At 41.6% G+C, this 18,146-nt stretch overlaps 1 protein-coding gene across 2 annotated transcripts in view; it reads left to right on the top strand.

Annotated features, from left to right (window-relative positions):
• SLC38A10 (solute carrier family 38 member 10) overlaps nt 1-17,647 on the top strand; it is an 85,921-nt gene extending 68,274 nt beyond the window's left edge. For both annotated transcript variants that reach the window (XM_060764275.2, XM_067463865.1), the window contains 5 exons: nt 9,447-9,614; nt 10,207-10,611; nt 11,577-11,678; nt 13,218-13,394; nt 14,208-17,647. In XM_060764275.2, the coding sequence (XP_060620258.2) occupies nt 9,447-9,614; nt 10,207-10,611; nt 11,577-11,678; nt 13,218-13,394; nt 14,208-15,340 (1,985 nt within the window). In that variant the 3' untranslated portion in view covers nt 15,341-17,647. The remainder of the gene's footprint in view (nt 1-9,446; nt 9,615-10,206; nt 10,612-11,576; nt 11,679-13,217; nt 13,395-14,207) is intronic.
• Nucleotides 17,648-18,146: the final 499 nt, after the last annotated feature.

Raw genomic sequence — 18,146 nt, 5'->3', positions numbered from 1 at the left:
TACAAGCTAAGGCTTTGTAGTTTATAACCAGTTTTAATTGCCCATAACCAGAACATTGCATTATGCCCAATATAGACTAGAGATCTCTTCACACAGCCTGTTTGGGCCGTGCCGTTCCATTGGCAATCACAGCTGAAAAAGAAGGCATGCAGGGTGGCTTGTGGGTGCCCTATGCACCCTTCCTCCTCCCCTCATGTCATGGAGAGGACAGGATAGGGTGCTTTGGCACCCTTTCCTCTCATCAGATGGCAGAAAGGGTGGTAATGCGCAGCAATACCCATTGCCCAGCTTTTTGCCATCACACAGCAAAAAGCAGTGGAAAGTGCAGGTAACTCCATCGGAGCTACCCAAATGTGGAGGAGAAAGCACCTTTCGATACTTCCATTCCACTTTGGGAGGAATGTGGATTGGGCCTGCTGTGTGTCGTGTGATGGCGGATGGCAGGCCTGTCCTTGCTGTATATAAGAGCGGCAAAATGCGGCAAGAATGCCCTGTGTGAAGAGGTGGTAAGATGCCTTGGCAGATGGCAGAGTTTTGGTTTAGTATGTTCCTAGTGTCCAGTCCACACTCTGAAGTAGGCAGCCATATTCTCTATGACTCCTCAGAAAGTTCTGGCTAGTTTTCAAGGACAAACTTGTGTTACCCATATCCTCCTCATCCAAGTCTAACCTTGAGCAGAGCTTAGAAAAGTTACTCTTGTAGATTAGTAATTTTTCCAAGTGCTGATCATGAGAAATGGCCATTCTGTGATGATCTGATAAATATAATTGCAGCCTTTTCATTAGATAGGATTGTCAGAATATAACCAGTGGCCACACTTGGTAGAGGTACAAGTCATAGGAGTGAAAACTCTGATAACACATGAGAGAAAACAATGTGACTATTTGGCCCAAAGGAAAAAAGAACAACAAAATACATTCTTTCAACATGTGGAGAGTGGTATCATACCATAGGGCAGTACAGCTGATTGTAGTTCTTCCTGTGCCTTCCTTTGACATGCCTTTCAACAAACAGGTCTGTTATTCAACAACCTTGAGTCTGCCATGGATTAGTTTGCCAAGAAGGCCTCATATTCCCCAAACAGCTGCATTCTGTCATTCAAATGCATAGATGAGCTGCAGTGTTACTTGGCTATTGCTGGTGCACCCCTTCAGCCCACATCTGTTTCTTATTTCTTACTCAAACCTCTTGTGAAAACACATGGCTTTTCTCGTTAGGCAGCATGGAGTTTGTTTTCACCATGTTCCTGATTCCGGCCCCCTCCCACCCCCCAATAATTGATGGGCTGATTTGCTAAGGCTCTTCTTACCCGTATGCTGTGCTTTTCACCTTTCCCCATTTGCTGTATGCCGCTTGTCTGTCTACATATGCTGGGGTGTATGTGTGTGCTAATTTTTTTATTGCTGCGTTTGATGTTGCAGAGCCCAGAACTGTACAGACTTTCATTAAAACTGTGCCCCGTGGGTCTGGGGATTATGAATATTAGAGCGCTGCCCTTTTATGTGAACACATACTGACCAGCGAACTTTGAATAGTGTTTTCACTAACAACACCCAAGTGCCCATTATGCCCCCCATCTGTATTGCTGGGGGTTTACTGTCAGATGCTCTTTGGGAAGGTATAAAATCCCTTTCAGAGAGGCTCTGCTATTACATATAGTGCGTACGTACGTTAAAAGGTTGCTAAGCTGCCTTTGAAAGCACATGAAGTCAATTATCCACTTTTTTTTAAAAAAAAATCTAATTAGGCAATTTTTTTCTGCTTTTGAAAGATACCTTCCCCTCCCCCAGAGGGTCTCCCTGGGCAGATTAAGATTTTGTAATATTTTTTCAGCTTCTTACTTGAACATCATTGCTTAGATCCCCACCCCCACTCTCTTTCTCATCCCTCTCTGATTTTGCTATATCAAAGACCTGATTCACGATCTTTCTATGCCCTTTCCCTGGCAGTTCCAGACAGTCATTTTAAGCTGTCTAAATTGGCTGCTGTGTGTGTGTGTGTGTGTGTGTGTGCATGTTTTAATCTATCCATTCAGATTTACCATTTTTTGATGTGATGAGAAATGGCTGTGACTTGGTGTCTTGTGTGCATTGTCGGTTGGTTTAATTTATGGTCGTCGTATATGGTTACCGGTGAGAACCTACAAGCCTGACATCTGTGTTGCATGCAGGCCAGAGGGGATGTGGGAGAAGATATAAGGGGGCAGGTAAAACAGGCACTTCTAATCGGGCACCTGTATCAGGCATTTAGGATACACCTGCCCTGTCCTCCCTTTCCTGTGGCTACCCACCCACCCACCCACTCACTCACTCACTCCACCCACTGCTTGTTGGTTATTCTTCAGACAAGGAGCTGAGACGCCACCGAGAGAAACGTGGATTTTTTGCCATTCCTCCCCAAGCTTTAATAGCTGTTGGAACAGCTTGGCTCGCTGGAGCACTCCCTAGTGCTTTGGAAGAGCAATCTTTTAATAGCTCCTGCGACACAGAAAAAGGAGCGATTGGCCTGCTGTCATTTTTTGTTCAGTTTTACAGTCTGTGTGTCAGGAGAAAATAGTGAACTAGTTTCCCTAATGCCATTCTGTAACCTTGTGAAAGCGATAATAGTTATGGTTTGTAAATCTCCAAAGAAGTCTATTTTTCTACCCTTCCCCCTTGTTCTTCCTGAGCAAACACGTACAGGATGCATCTACCACCTTCCTTTCCCAGGGAATCCACATAATAGTCTTGTCTTGAACTAGGGCCTGCATTACGTATTGAACAGTATTTTGTGATTACTTTTCCATACACAAGAAGTTATTTTTTTTCCCTTAAAATCTTTTCAGTTGATGTTCTAGATTGCATGATACAGGCTGAGAATTGGAATTGGAAATATTTCTGGGAAGCAACATTAATGCAATATGGTGTTCTCTCTGCCTCAATTCATCCTCCATCTCTCCTCACAAAAGCTGGTGTTTCCTCCATTTCAGAAAAGTTATCAAAGGCTGGTATCTCAGCAAGTCCCATTCTGTTCTCTGATGTTTTATGCTTATCAGGTCCCATTCTGTCTTTTCTTATTCTACTTCAGAGCACTAATGATCAAATACCTCAATTTCCCCTTTTCTTTTGGAGGCAGTCGATTTTCGGAGAGGGGTGTGTATGTGTGTAGGGGTGGGGCGGGGGGGGGGGAGGAACTGGAGAGTCTGAAATGAGCATAGTTGTCACTGTCCTCATCACCTTATCTTAACTTATATGAATGCTAACTTGGAGGCCAGGGTCGGGAAACATGTCGCCTTCCAGATGTTGGACTGCAGTTTTTGGCATTCCACATCATTGGCTTTGGTGCTTTTGACTATGGAAGTTTCAGTTCAGTAACATCTGGAGAGCAGCAGAGAGGTCACCTCCCTCTGCCGTTCAAAATGTTATAAGACTCTTAGACTAGGATACAGAAATGCATTTCTCCTTTCCCTACTAACCTCACTCCCTAATATTGATTTTAAATGTTGGAACATTTGAGCACAAATTCAAAGTAATGCCCGTTAATTCAGTAAGACTGATTCTTGTGTAAGTGAATGTAGAATTGTAATGGATGTTCTAACTGGCTTGTTTGAGGAATTCAGATTTAATTTCTTATTGCCTACTTTGGTCTACACATCTTTGTGGTTTTTGGAGGTACTTCGTTTCCTTATTGCCTCTGCTTACAGCACAGTAGAATTGACTGCTTATATTTCCGTTTAGCTTTGTCCTAAGCAAGGCATAGGCAAACTTCAGCCCTCCAGGTGTTTTGGAATTCATCTCCCACACTTGCTAACAGCTGGCTGTTAGGAATTGTAGGAGTTGAAATCCAAAACACTTGAACAGCCAAAGTTTGCCCATGCCTGTCCTAAGCAATACAAGATGTGTCAAAATGATGGACCCAGTTTCCATCCATGACAACATGTTACAATTACACAAAACGTTACAAATGATTTAATGAGTTATCAAGTTATCATATTTTACCAAGCATTTTGAGCCAGAAACAAATCTAAAAAAAAAAAACTTTACAAATGGAGAGTATCTCATTAGGCCTTACGTTGTAGGGATGGCATTTGTGAATGACTAGGGCTAGGCTGTTTGTGTGCTGGGAGGGGCATCTAGTAATCATTCAAAACTCTGTGGAGTTTCAAGTGAAAAGGGTTTAATTCATGGGCAGTTCATGGCTGCAAATATATAGCAATTTTGGAAACGGTCTGTATATTCCTTCCTTTCAAGGTAAATGTGTTAGGGACATACAGACTGAAGAGGATCCCATCTCAAGAGCTAGTTGAATTCAGTAACTCTTTGGAGTAAAGAGACATGTGATTTGGCTAGGAAGTTCTTTCTTACCCAGCATTCCAAGCTAATAAAGCTTAGCTTTCAGCAAGAGCTTTATCTTTAAAAAATGCTAACAATATCAACAATGGAGATTGATGTTGTTCCCATAAAGACAGTGCTATCAGTGTTAGAGATCAGTATACGTTTGGTGCAGAGCATGCAGGTATCTATATGCATGTGCTTGTATACACACATTGATTTCTTTTCTTTTTTTGCAATCATTTTTTTTATTTTCGTTTAAGTCTTCTTTAGGAATGTAATTTAACTTTTTGTTTTAATAGTTTGACCTATTCCCAGCACAGACATCAGTGGAGGCAGACAATCCAAGTGGAATCCTATTTTGGTTGTTTTCTCTTTCTCTCTGTTAGATAGCAATTGCGCACTTTTCCCTGGGTCCTTGTTAAATGGCAGAGGAAACAGGTCCTGTCATATGGGACTATCGGAGGCAAAACTCCATCTCTGACACACAAGCAGTAATTCTACTTTCTTTAGGATACGTGCTGAGAAATTAGCTGGTCCATACTTCCCTCACCCCGTTTATCCGGTTTTATCCTGTCCTTCTAATCATTTTTCCTTTGTAGATAATAAACTGTGCTTCATAATAGTCAAGTAGACATTTTTTCTTGTTTTCTGAGGAGAGATAATTTCTGAGCTACCAATAATTTTGCTGCTAGTTTTTTCTCCAAAAATGGAGCTGTAGGGGAGTGAAAATATTTTCTAGCTCTTTACCCCATTAATATTCTTCCAACTTTGGACTGGTTGGAATCTGTAATTTTATCCAGATTATGCAATTTGGTGAAAGAAGACATGATGGATGGATGGATGGATATATATGTGTGTGTTTGTGCAAGAAGATGTTGGTAAGGGACAGTATGATATACAGTCATATCTCTCTGTGGTGGGAGAGGCTATATTGTGTATCTTCTTTAAAAAATTGAATCTGCTGTAATGCAGCAGGCGATGTGGGCAAGAGTAAGTGCGGGCCACATCTTCCCAGGAGCATTGCTACTATCTAGGCAGATTCTTGGAGAGAGGATAGGAAAAGCTTTTAGGGTTGCTCATGATGAGATTTTATTACAACCCTGAGAGACTGATTGGCGGACCATTAAAATAAAAGTGGCTGCTTAAAGAAACCCTATGAGAAATGTCCCTTCTTCACCCTTGTCCTAATACAGGCAGAGGGTGATTGGCTTGGGTTGGCTGTAGGTGCCCCATCGTTTATTCCCAGTATTTGGGGTGGGTTTTTTTGCCTCCCCTCCCCTTTGCCTGCCCAAGTCTTTAGCCTTGTGATGTTTTTTCCCTGTTGTTTTTGTAAGCCAAGAAGCTTTTACAGCCTCTTCGCCTTTTCCTGTTAAGCCCAGCACCCCTCATAAAACATTAAGAGGCACAGCATTACTGTAACATTATCCAAAGGGACCACAAGGGCGACTCTACAGTTTCAGCGATTATTACACATCCTGGGCAAAATGGTTCTCTCCAAACCACATATAGCCCCTTATAGATTTCTAAGCAGCATGAGAGGCCATTAATTCACGCCCCGATGATGAACATAATTTTGCTTCCTGCTGAGAAAATGATGGCTTAGAGGCAACTTTGTCTTATTACAGAGTGGAGATTTTTGTCCCCCCCCCCCTTTTTGTTTTGTTTTGTATGTGTGTGTCTGTGCGATATATATTCAAAGCCAGAGGTTTAGGCAAATGCTTGCTAGTTACATTCCACACCGGTAAACGCCACTGAAGCATTAATAAAGTATTGCCACAAAAAAACTTCAACCATATCACAGGGAAATAGTTAAAAAAACAGAGAATCTACATGGCTTTCCCTGCTTTTAACATTACAGCTGCAGTTTTGCTAAGTGACTTGTACAAAACAAGCTTGTCATTGTTCAAGCAATTCCTGAGCAGGTGAAAAAAACAAGTTCTCCGTGATAAAATTAAATTATCTGTAGAGTCTTCCAGTGTCACAGTAAAGGCTAACTCTATGATAGCCAGTGAGCATAAGCTTAAAATGGTTGAACACACACACACACACACACACACACTGTATTGAATTATACTGAACTGTGCTGCATTTTATTGTACGGTATATCATCGTTTTTAAATTTGTATCTCACTTGCAGTCCCTAGATACTTTTGTTAAACCATGGCTATCTGTGAAAAGAAGGGGAAATAGTGAGCATTCTTTCTTTTAGCTCTCCATTCCCCTCTGATAAGATGGGAGTCTCCCTGGCATTCTTTATTAATGCTTCAGTTGTGTTTACCAATGTGGAATGTAATGAGCAAGCATGTATCTAAATCTCTGGCCTTGCAGCTGCACTATTTCCCCAAAGTTATTCATAATCAAGATTTTGGGGAGAGAGGAGACTAGAAAGTCCTTGCTAAAAGTCCTTGACTGTTTACTGTTTTCTTAGCTTTTATGTAATATCAGATCCACAGTTTCTCTGGACATTCTGGTGGGGGAAGAAAGCTTGGAAGCCCATCACAGTCTCTTAAAGGCTCAAGGCTGCCTCATGCGTTATATTTTTCCAGTGTGTGTTAGGTTTTGAAAGCAGATGCTGCTGTGCTTGCAAATCACACACTTTGTGTACGTGAGTTATGTATGACACAGTTGTATGCAGCAGTTTCCAAACACAGATGTTTGGGGAAGGGAGAGCGTGACTTTTTTTCTGTGCACAGTTTCACACAGGAGGTGTTCTTGGTCTTTCCTCCCTGCGTTAGATCAAAATAAGAAAATTGCCAGATGTTACTTAGTCCTCAATGTATAAGAAGATCGTTGGGTTGTGGCTTTTTAAGATCAGTGAACAAAACATCTATATTCTCCACATATCTACATATTTCTGAATAGCTGTCTCTTGCTATTCTTCTTGCATATTCCTCTCTGTTTCAATCCACATTTGCTCCCCCGCCCCCCAAATTTCCTTAATGAATAATGCCTAGTCCTTTTCTCCATTTGTCCTTGTTGAGTTTTTCCCACCTAACAGGGATTACATGTGGAAATGCAGTAATTTGGCATTAAATTTACATAACCCTGAGACTGTAGAATGGGTGCTTTTAGAGCTCACAAACACACTCTTGCTTTCCCACAAAAGATGTAAATTCAGTTTCTGGCTGTTAACACAATCTTGACCCTGTTGGGTGCGCATGATAGGTTGATGGTCATAATTTATCCCTTAATCTTGGCCTTTTGAAGCACCACAGAGTGTAAGAGACCAGGTTTATCATCCAGCAAAGAATGGCATCCTGCTCTTAAGAGTTAACTCAAAGTAGTGGTTAGTGCCAGTCTGCAAAACCTCAGTTAGCTTGTGTTGAGTTTTCAGGAAATTGAATTTTTTTAAAAAAAACCCAGTTATAATTAATTAGCACAAACTGTTGTTCTTGTGGTATTAGCTTTTTTTGTGTCCATGACACATTTGAACAAAATTTGCCAATTTTCCACATCAGGTAGCACTGCTACAGAGATAGATTTTACCCAGAATTCCTTATTTCTCTCCCCCCCCCCCTTTGTACCCTGCTTTTCAACCATAAAACTACTATTTTAAGCATAAATCCTAATATTTATGTACTGAACACCAAACTCTGCCCCCTCCTCTCTTCTCTTCTCTCTCTCCTGCTAGGTTGAGTGCAAACTGTCCCAGATGGAGCTCATCTGTCCCATCTGGAAGAAGTATAGATGGAGGCAGAGTTTCCTGAGGAGTAGGGGGGAAGTGAGAAGAAAAATGGAACAGGGTGGAGAAGGGTGTTCATATAAGTGTGAAAGCAGCTATTTCAGGATAGATTCTGTTTTGGAAATAGTTGGTGCGATTTCGGCTGCCAGAAGTGCGGGAACAGTTTGAGCTGCTTGGCTTCCCTTGCAAAGCTACATCTTCTGTAACATTGGCCTCTGAGTAATTCTAAAATGAGGTGCCACAATCGAAACAATTCACTCTTTTATTGCAAATTCCCCGAGTATCCATTGCTTTTATAGTGTGGAAGGGATGAATCTGTGCTTAATCTTTTGGTTCAGCAAAATAGTGGCAAAGAACATAGATATATCCCATGCCTTTCTATAAATGTAGGAATCCCAACATCCTTGAGGAAAATGTAGCCTCTAAGCCAGAGTGGGAATCATGCTGCTGTCTAGATGTTGTTGGAGTAGTTTTCAGCATTCTTTACTACTGGCTATCCTGACCAAGGTTCGTGGGAATTGCAGTCTTTGAAAGGCTGTGTACTTCTAACTTCTGCTGCAATTTGAGAATATCATTAAGAAAGTCTGAATGGTTGAGAGATCTTTCCACCCTTCTTTCTACATATGTTGTACCTGCTGAAATCTCAAATCTAGTGCCCCGGCTTCTTTTCTGAATCCCTCTCAGCTGCTGCTGTTGGTGCTCCTCTGCCCCACTCCCTCCTTTGTGACCATTTTCCTTCTGGGATTTTTTAAAAAGGTTTTAATATCTTTAACCTCCTACTGTGACTGTTACTTCTCCTGCCTGTTCCTTGTGGAGCTTTGTAAGCCAGCCTCCTCTCATGTTTCTTCCTGGTTCCAGGGCCCCAGCAGGTGAGCTCCCTTGGCCATGCCTGACTTCTCCACTCAGCCAGTTGTGCTGCTTGTCATGCATGGAATGCAAATGAGCAAGAGCAATGCTGCCATCTAGTGGTCCCTTGCACCAAAGAGCAGGACCATATATTTGTTTATTTATTTATTTTGTATGTCAGGAGTGACTTGAGAAACTGCAAGTCACTTCTGGTGTGAGAGAATTGCCTGTCTGCAAGGATGTTGTCCAGGGAATGCTCAGATGTTTTGATGTTTACCATCTTTGTGGGACGTTTCTCTCATGTCCCTGCATGGGGAGCTGGAGCTGACAGAGGGATTTGGTGGTGCATTGGACACGAGTAAATATTTGCCTAGTTTTGTGTGAGTATATGCAGTGCAAAGGAATAAAAACCAAAAGGAAAAGGATTAAAATAGCTTCTTTTCAAACACTGCTGTGCCATTCAAACTGACAGTCCCAGCCCACTTCTTTTGGATTTTGTTCTATTAAAAAAGAGAAAACAACAAAGAGATACTATGTGTACTTTGGCTTTACATTGTTTGGACAACACAGGAATCTGTTTACTTGATTGCATCCATGCTTTTCAGACCAGAATCCAGCAGTGGAAGACATTGCACATAAGCATGACAAACCTGTATTGCAAAATGGGAAGGAAGAAGTGGAACAGCCACAGATCAAGGTTCCCATGGATGTGCCCAATAGAGATGAGAAAGAGAAACCAAAGGAGGAGGTGCAGCTGGACCGACCTGACCAAGGTGTGTTGAATTAGAACTGAGAAAAATAAGAGAGGCTGCAAGCTTTAAGCATAGAGATTCATTAGTTCTAACACCATTGATCTAAGACAGGGGTCCTCAAACTTTTTAAACAGAGGGCCAGGTCACAGTCCCTCAAACTGTTGGAGGGCCGGATTATAATTTTTAAAAAAATACGAATGAATTCCTATGCACACTGCACATACCTCCTTTGTAGTGCAAAAAAACCTTAAAAACAATGCAATAATTAAAATTAAGAACAATTTAAACAAATATAAACTTACTAGTATTTCAGTGGGAAGTGTGGTCCTGATTTGGCTGATGAGATAGGATTGTTGTTGTTGTTGTTGTGTGCTTTCAAGTTGTTTCAGACTTAGGTTGATCATGAGCAAGGGCCGGGTAAATGACCTTGGAGGGCCGTATCCGGCCCCCGGGCCTTAGTTTGAGGACTCCTGATCTAAGAAATTAGATGGAACCAATGGTGTATGGTTTCTAAATTTGCCTCTAGTCAAATCAGTAAATTTGTGGAGTAATCATAATAGGCATACACAAATGATGTTTTCTGCTGTTCCCCATCTTTTTCATATCTTTGTAGGTTTTGCACAGCCTGTGGGAGAAGCCCATCGCCATGAACCACCAGTACCGCATGATGAGGTAGTGATAGATGAGGGTCAGGATCATGAGGAGCCTGAAGAGAAGCGGCCACCAGCCAACAAAGAGGTCTTAGTGGAGGAGAATCCAGTGCTTGGGGAAGACCAAGCACAGCCACAACCTCTTCCCAAACAAGCAAGGGGAGATGGCAGCCAGGAAAAGTTGGAGGATCATCCTGTGAGAGACTCCAAGCTTCCGCCAGATTTGGTTGCACATAAAGATGAACACCCCCCTTATAAAGACCTTGAGCTCGAGAAGCAGGGTGAGGGAAGAGACAAGGTCATGGGGCGGAAGGAGGGTGCTCTTCCACAGGAAGGAATAAAAGCTGATCAGAAGGAGATTGACACAGGTAAGTACTTCCTCCTAATTCTGCCTCTTCTTCTTGATGTTTTGTTTAATACTTGAGCCTCCGAGATTTTATATTTTTGAGTGTCTATATGAATCATTGCAAGACATAGGTGGCATTACCAACATCATGACAATCACACTAATAACCTGCAGGGGCACCTGAATTATGCCCATTCTGTGCCTCATTCTGTGCCTTCCTGTTTCCCCTTGACCACCAACCAGTTCTCTCTCCAAAGTGCCCCTGCCATTTGGCCTCTACGTGATTACACACCCTGCCCCAAAATGGCTTGCTGTATACTGGTATTGCCCCTTGCTCACTCCCATTCTAGCCCTTGCCAAAAAGAGACTGAGAAAAAACCAGACAGATCCCGTTCCTGAAATAAACATCTATACCTCAGTTGAAATTAAAATGCACAGATGCCTTGGCACAACACACACACACACACACACACATATCCTTAGAATCTTTAAGTGAAATGTCATCAAAGCCCTGCTTGACCTTGCATGCATCACACATTTTCCAGCAATGGGTGTGCAACATTTACAACCCTTTTAGTCTTCGTTGAGGTGGGGAGCAGACAGCAAGTGGGGGTGAGGTGTTATGAATCAGCTGGCAAGGGCAGACTTGGTGATATGCAGTGTACAATTCTTTGTTTGATGGCTAAGCATTAGGTTCTCTGCCACGCTGGGGACCTTGAGCTGGGAGAGCTTATAACAGGTGCTACATTGTTTAGTGCCCATTCCAAAGCTCTTAGGGTTAAGGTTTGCATTTTGATGGGCTCAGGAAGTTAGCACTGGTTTGTTGCCAGGAGACCTGAATGCTGTTAAATATTTTTATGACTCCTGCAGCCATCAAGTCTGCATACAGAAAATGGGCTCGTGAAGGAAGGGGGGCACGCAGCAGCAGAGAACATCTGCCACTTTTCTTGATCCTTCCCAGGGTATCTGACCATCTCTTGATTGCAGGTGGAAAGGAAGAACTGGTTCCTCCAGAGAGGCCGGAGCCAGCTCAGGTTGAGGAGAGAGAGATCCATAACGCTGAGGAGAATGCAGACGTTAAGCCAGAGGGTAAGCCTTGTCCTTGCTCTGTTCACCAGGTGCAGCCAGGTGGGCTCCCATCTGCTGGCCTGGCAGCCCTGACTGCTGTGCCAAAGAAGAAACAACTGAATCAAGGCTAGGCTGCAAGGCCAGATCATCTTGCCCAGCATGTACTTAGAGGCTGCTGACACCTGAGCACCACAATCACATCGCTGCTCTGAGACAACAGTGAAAGTGATAAGCTTGCCAACAAACTCCAGCGCCCCCCTGCAGACCCTACTTTAATGGAGAGCATTCTACTCTCTCTTCACGACAACTTTGGGACAAGTAATGCAACATGCCCCTAAAGAGAGGTTCCCTTTCTTGCAGTGAGCAGGCAGCCATCCTCTTGTGACTTCTTGGGAAAGTAACATTTTCTTTGTGGTGGTTTCTCACAGATAACTTTTTGTTCTTCTGTTATGAAGAGGAAGAGTAACAGGTTGTCATCACCTACCCTGATGCATCCCACCTTTCCTTCCATTTTTGTTTCAGTACTTTAAATGTCACTGAAACCAGCATTGTTTTTTCTCTCTCAATCAAAACATGCCATTCTGCCAGTCTAATGAGTAAAATGTAATCTCAGAGCAGGTCCTTGCTAGAAGTCCTCAATTTCCAGTTTGTATTAGATGTTCCTTCACAAGTTCATCACCTATGGAAAAAGTACCCACTTTATCCTTATCCTGACATTTTCAACAAACATTAGATGGTCCCGTATACATTTTAGAGATTTTCTCAGGTGTTAAAGTCCATTTAAAAATATTTTCTCTTAAGATTCTAGCTCAAAGTAAATATCAACCCTTTGGACCACATTTTCCCCATTGTTCCGTTTGAATACTATGGTCAGTAATAAAGCTAGTTGCAAGTATGTGCTGAAAGCAAATGCAACTTTATCCTAAGTCTCCAGGGTCTGCATATACGGGAAACAATACAATGTATGTGGTTATATTCCATTTTTAAAAGGAAGTTGTGATCTTATTGCCAAGTTTCCAATCTTCAAACTATCCATGATTTCCTTGCCACTAGGCCTCCCATCTTGGAATCTCTTCAGATTCCCTCAGTTCCTTCACAGCTCCAAGACTTCTTAATCTCTATATTCCCGAATCTCCCTCAGTTTGAGAACAGTCACAGCAGGTGTGGAAGCCATTTTTCTTTTAAAGGTCACAGTGTTCCTTCTCTGAGTCCCTGTCTGCTTTTAGCTTTTATGTTCTGCCACAATCTGTGACTTGCTTTTGATCATAACTTGACTTTCCTTTGAAAAGAGAGGCCTCTTCTTATTTACAGTGCATTCTGTGTTGCTGCTTTTCAAGATACAAAGAAGATCTCATAAGGCAAACAAATACATCCAGAATAATTATTATTTCTAGGTGGTGGGGTGATTACATTTTTTTTTAGCTGCAAGTAAATGGATAGATGATAATGCAAGGGTTGTGGAGGGTAAAAACATGCATGTCACTCTTGAATTTTTGTATGGAGATGCATACAGACAAATTTATTTAACCCCATTTTTATCTCTTTTTCCTTTTGCTACAGAAGATGGGGAGAAGTTACTAGACCATGCAGTTCTGTTGCAAGTGATTAAGGAACAGCAAGTTCAGCAAAAGCAGCTCTTAGACCAGCAGGCAAAGCTCTTGGCAGTGATTGAGGAACAGCATAAAGAGATCCATCAGCAGAGGCAAGAAGAAGGAGGCGAAGAAAGACCAAAACAAGGTACAGTCAACACACAGGAGCTAAGTAGGGGCAGTAGGTGCAGGATTATCAGCTTCAGCTCTGGGAATGCTCCTTTGCTAATGTTCCTTATCTCATGTGGCCCTACAGATCCATCTTTAGCCTGGAAACCAGGACAGCAAGCTATTTCATAGTGTGGACATTTACGCTTACGTATAATTGAAAACCACAGGGGCATAGATGAAATGCAAGGTGGATGGTAGCACTTTAGGAACTGTCCACAAAGGTAGTGAGCTTAAAAGAAAAGTCTCAATTTATGGCCAGTATGCCTTTCAGAATTAATTCTGTAACCATGACAGCCAGGAGTGGTATTGGTCATATTAAGCAGAAGACAGAAGTTTTATGTAAATTCCTCAGTGGTTGGTATATTTCTGCTTTGCCAGAGTGCCTATATACTTGAGTGTAAGCTGATCTGAATATAAGCCGAGGCAGCTACTGTTAAATTTCAAAATATAAATAGATACCACTAACATTACGATAAATAATAATAATAATAATAGAGTAGAATAATTGAAATGTAATAATAACAATAATAATAGAGTAAAATAACAAATATAATAATAGTACAGTAAAATAATAGATGTAATAATAATAGAAAAATAATACATGTAATAATAGAGTAAAATAATAAATGTAATATAATAATAATAACAGAGTAAAGTAATAAATAACCTTGACTCGAGTATAAGCTGAGGGGGACATTTTCAACCTATAAAAGGGGCTGATAAACTCGGCTTATACTCAAGTATATACTGCATACAGTAACTAAGAGCTCTCTGTTTCTCTTTATAACAGAAGTACACCAGGAACCTGGCATTCCTCTTGCCAAGAGTAAGGAGAGAGAGGATGACTTTGAAAATAAACTTGAAGATGCTGCAAATAATATACTTAATGATATCCCAGACCATCCCTTGCATGTGATTGACAACCACCTCTTGGACTCTGAGGGACAGAGAAGACAGCAAGTCACAAATCCAGGAGACCAGAAACCAATGCACAGCAAATTAAGTGGAATCCCACTTAAAAACGCTGCAGCTCCTGAAAAATATGGTGAGAAAATTGCACAGCACCAAGCTGGGAAAAAACAAGCAGTGAAGCTGCTGGAGCCAGTCAGAATTAATTCACAGATAGAAATGGCTGATGGACCCCATCAAGAAAAGCAAGCAAAAGATGAGGGGTTGAAAGAAGCCCAGAATATTCAAGAGGCACAAAATATTCAACAAAAGCTCAAAAATGATTTGAAAAAAAATGAGGCTGTAGAAAGAGATGAAGGCCAAAAAGAAATGCTTGATGCAGCACATGGGTTTGCTGAAAGGCTTTCCAAGAAAGAGAGGGTTGTCAAATATGACAAAAGAAAGGAATCTCCTGACCAAAACCAACAAGTAGATCCTGCACATAAACCAAATGCTGCTGAAAAAATGCAAGAGAACTTGGTCCCAGAAGCTGTGAAACCTGACAAAAGTGAGGAGAAAGAACTCTTACCTTTGGATCAGCTTGGTAGAGCACAGGGCCAAGGAGGCAACAGTAGAGAGAGAGCAGCAGCTGGAGCCCACATTCCACAAACAAAGGCAGGGCTAGATTTAGAAAGAGAACCAAAGGAACTAGGGAAGTTACAGAAGTCTGATAATGATCATGTCTTAAAGCCGGAGCAAGTTCAGGCTGCTCCCAGGGATCATGAAAATGCCAAACCCAACAGAGATCTGAAGCTACAAGCTGAGTTGGACTTGCGTCGCAAGAGGCGAGACCTGGAAGAAGAAGAAGAAGGGGAACCAGGGGAGGTGATAATTGGATTGAACCCCCTCCCAGATGTGAAAGTCAATGATCTCCGTAGTGCCCTGGAAACTCGATTAAATCAGGCAGCAGAAGGTGCTCAGCAAGCACTTCACAGTCGACAGATTAAACAGGTACAAGAAGCAGAAGACGTGTGACAGACCAAGCCTTTGTACTATTAGAACAAGGTGGAGGAGGCCATTGGCCATCTTAAGATCTCTCTTGATGAGCTGAGTGTACTTGAGTGTGTGTTACAGTTTTAATCAGCTGGGTGCTGAGACCTGAACAATCATAGGCCTCCTGGAGCCAGAAATTCTTTTGCCACCAACCAGTGTCTGCTTCAGTACCATATTACCACTTCTTTCTGTTGTAGTGGTGTGTAGCCTACAAAGCCCAGGTTCATCGAGTTGAGTTTTGAAGAGTGATTGTGCTTGCCCCATTTCCAAAGAAGCATTTTCACTCTTCCGCAATTGCCTTGAATTTATTGTTTTAATTTTTGTGTTTGAAGTCTGTTGTCATGCTTGTCAGTCTTGTTGGAAGCTGCTCCCATGTATCTGCATCCCTTAAATTAATCTTGGGTTCTTTCGTTCTGCCCTATTTACCCCTTGGGTGTATATACCTTTCTGAGTAATATCAAGAAGCCAAAAGGAGTTATCTTATGTATCTGAAATAGGAAGACATTCCATTCTGGAGATATCTTTAAAATAGGCTCAGAAATGGATGCCCTAATCTTTAGCCAAGGGTCTATACTAGCAATAACAAAGGGGTTGCCCATCCTTCCTTCATCTCTTGGCTATGAAAGTTTAGCTTTATGTTTCTAAAACATTCCTATCCCAAGTGCATTATGGAACCATATGAAGACTGCAAATTACTTGCTGTAAGAGGGAACAGTGTTAGAAAGTCAAATGAAAGGATTTTGAGGAGGCATCATCCAAGTGGGGCAGCTTGCATCTACCTCTTTCCTCCATGGCAAGTGTTCAGAGCTTCCCCCATAACTCTCCCCTTTAGTTCTTCAGGTATGTAACAGTTGATAAGTCTGATCTGTTACTCCCAAATCAGACATGAGCAGAGCTAGTTTGTTTCAGGCACCTGGTAAGAAGTGTTACTTTTGTTACTAAAAAGTGATATGGCAAAAGGAAAAAAGTCCATTCTTGAATATACATTGTATCCAAAGGTATCTGAGTTTTCAAGCTGCAGATACAATAGAATTTGGAGTTATAAAACTATTTTGCTAAACAGGACCAAAAAAAAGTCCTCAAGTTTGTACACTTGACTTATCTCCTGATAGCACTTTCATATAATATTCAGCAGGCAGGAATGCTAGGGCTGAGTGATTACATCTCTAACACAGCCTTACTAAATTGGGTTCCCATCAAATGTAGATTGCTCTCACCATCCATGGGAGTTGTAGTCCAACAAATCTGTGGGATATCTGATTTGGAAAAGGCTACACAAAAACAAATCCTTCCTGAAAAATGAAATCAAGCAGGGTCCTCTTTGCCATATCTTGTTTGTGAAATGTGCTTGATATATCTCCATTCAAGGAGATACAGAAATGTGGCTGGTTCCACTTGCCTATTTTGAAGGCCTTTTTGCCTTGTCATGATTGTCATAACTGTATAGCCTTAATCTTCAAGTCTTATTGACTTGGTTTCGTCGCTAAACCATAGTCTACTGTGACAAGAATAGGCTAAAGCCAGCCTTAGACTTGTAAAGTCTTGCCTTTCTCATTCATCATTACTACAAATGTAGCTTTTTTCTTCTTTTGCATAATCACTATTTGTCACATTGTCCAAACCCACAAACTGTTTGTTAAAGTTGAAACAAAGTTTCTTGAAATGGTATGACAAATTGTGATGAAGTAAAAGCTTTCAGATCCCTCCTCACAGAGGAGACTGGACAAACCCAACATTGACAAAACTATGGTTTAGCCTGGCTTTCCTGAATTTCAGGGTTCCCAATTGACTTTAGATGACTCCCATCACCTTTGGCTAGGGATGGTGAGAATGGTAGTCTGACCGCATCAGAAGACCCTACGTTTAGGAGGTATAGAGTAGCATGTTGTTTGAATGCTGCTCAAAGCACAATCACGTAACAGTCAGGACTGCGGTTGCTTCGATCTCATAAGTAACTATGGTTTCTCTATGTGGCGTGTTTCTTGTAAATACCAAGAAACTTGTTTTAATGTAAAGCCCTATGGAGGTGTTGGACTTTCTCTAATCAAGGGTGATGAGATCAAGCACTGCAACTAAGGACCAAAGATACTTCCAATATTCTTCCATAGAGAAGTTGGACTTTAAATGGGTCATCTCAAACTATGGAAGGGAAGACAGTGAAGAGGGAGTAGGTTTCGGTTGGAATGCCTCCCTTGGTGCATTAGCACAAGTTCCAATTTGCAGTGTTGTTTACTGACAAGCAGCTGAGACCATGGACAGCTGCACAAACCAATAAAGTGAATGCAAGCATTTTTTGCAGATGTCTTCTTTCCTTGTTGCAAATAGTTTGTGTAATGATTGGTGAACTGCAGACTTTCAGATGATACACACCTTTAACCAGTTGTGTCTTCCTTGCCTTTTGATCCCACCTATTTTCAATCTTCTACATTCTCTATTGATTGCACATGCCATCTACCAAGTCTGCAGGATTAGTTTAGTGTAGTCTGTTTTGCTATGATCTTATGGTACATCCAGATGGAAATTACTATTTTCATCCTGATCTACTGCTGGCACTTCACATCTAAGTAAATTACTGTATAAGATACAGGCAGTACAATTTGGACTACCATAATTGTAAAAGATTTACAGAAAAGATGCAATGACATTTTAATACTTTTATTGACATCCATCCACAAACACCGTCAAAGATCCAACATTCTGTGAGATAAAGTCTAGTCAAAAGATGCATCTAGGTGATACTTGACTCCAGATCTTGAGCAATTCTGTGTGATTTGCCTAAGAATCTTAG

This window comes from Anolis sagrei, chromosome 2 (genome assembly GCF_037176765.1).
Source record: "Anolis sagrei isolate rAnoSag1 chromosome 2, rAnoSag1.mat, whole genome shotgun sequence".
NCBI classification, from domain to species: Eukaryota; Metazoa; Chordata; class Lepidosauria; order Squamata; family Dactyloidae; genus Anolis; species Anolis sagrei.
This window is presented reverse-complemented; position numbering and strand designations above follow the sequence as displayed.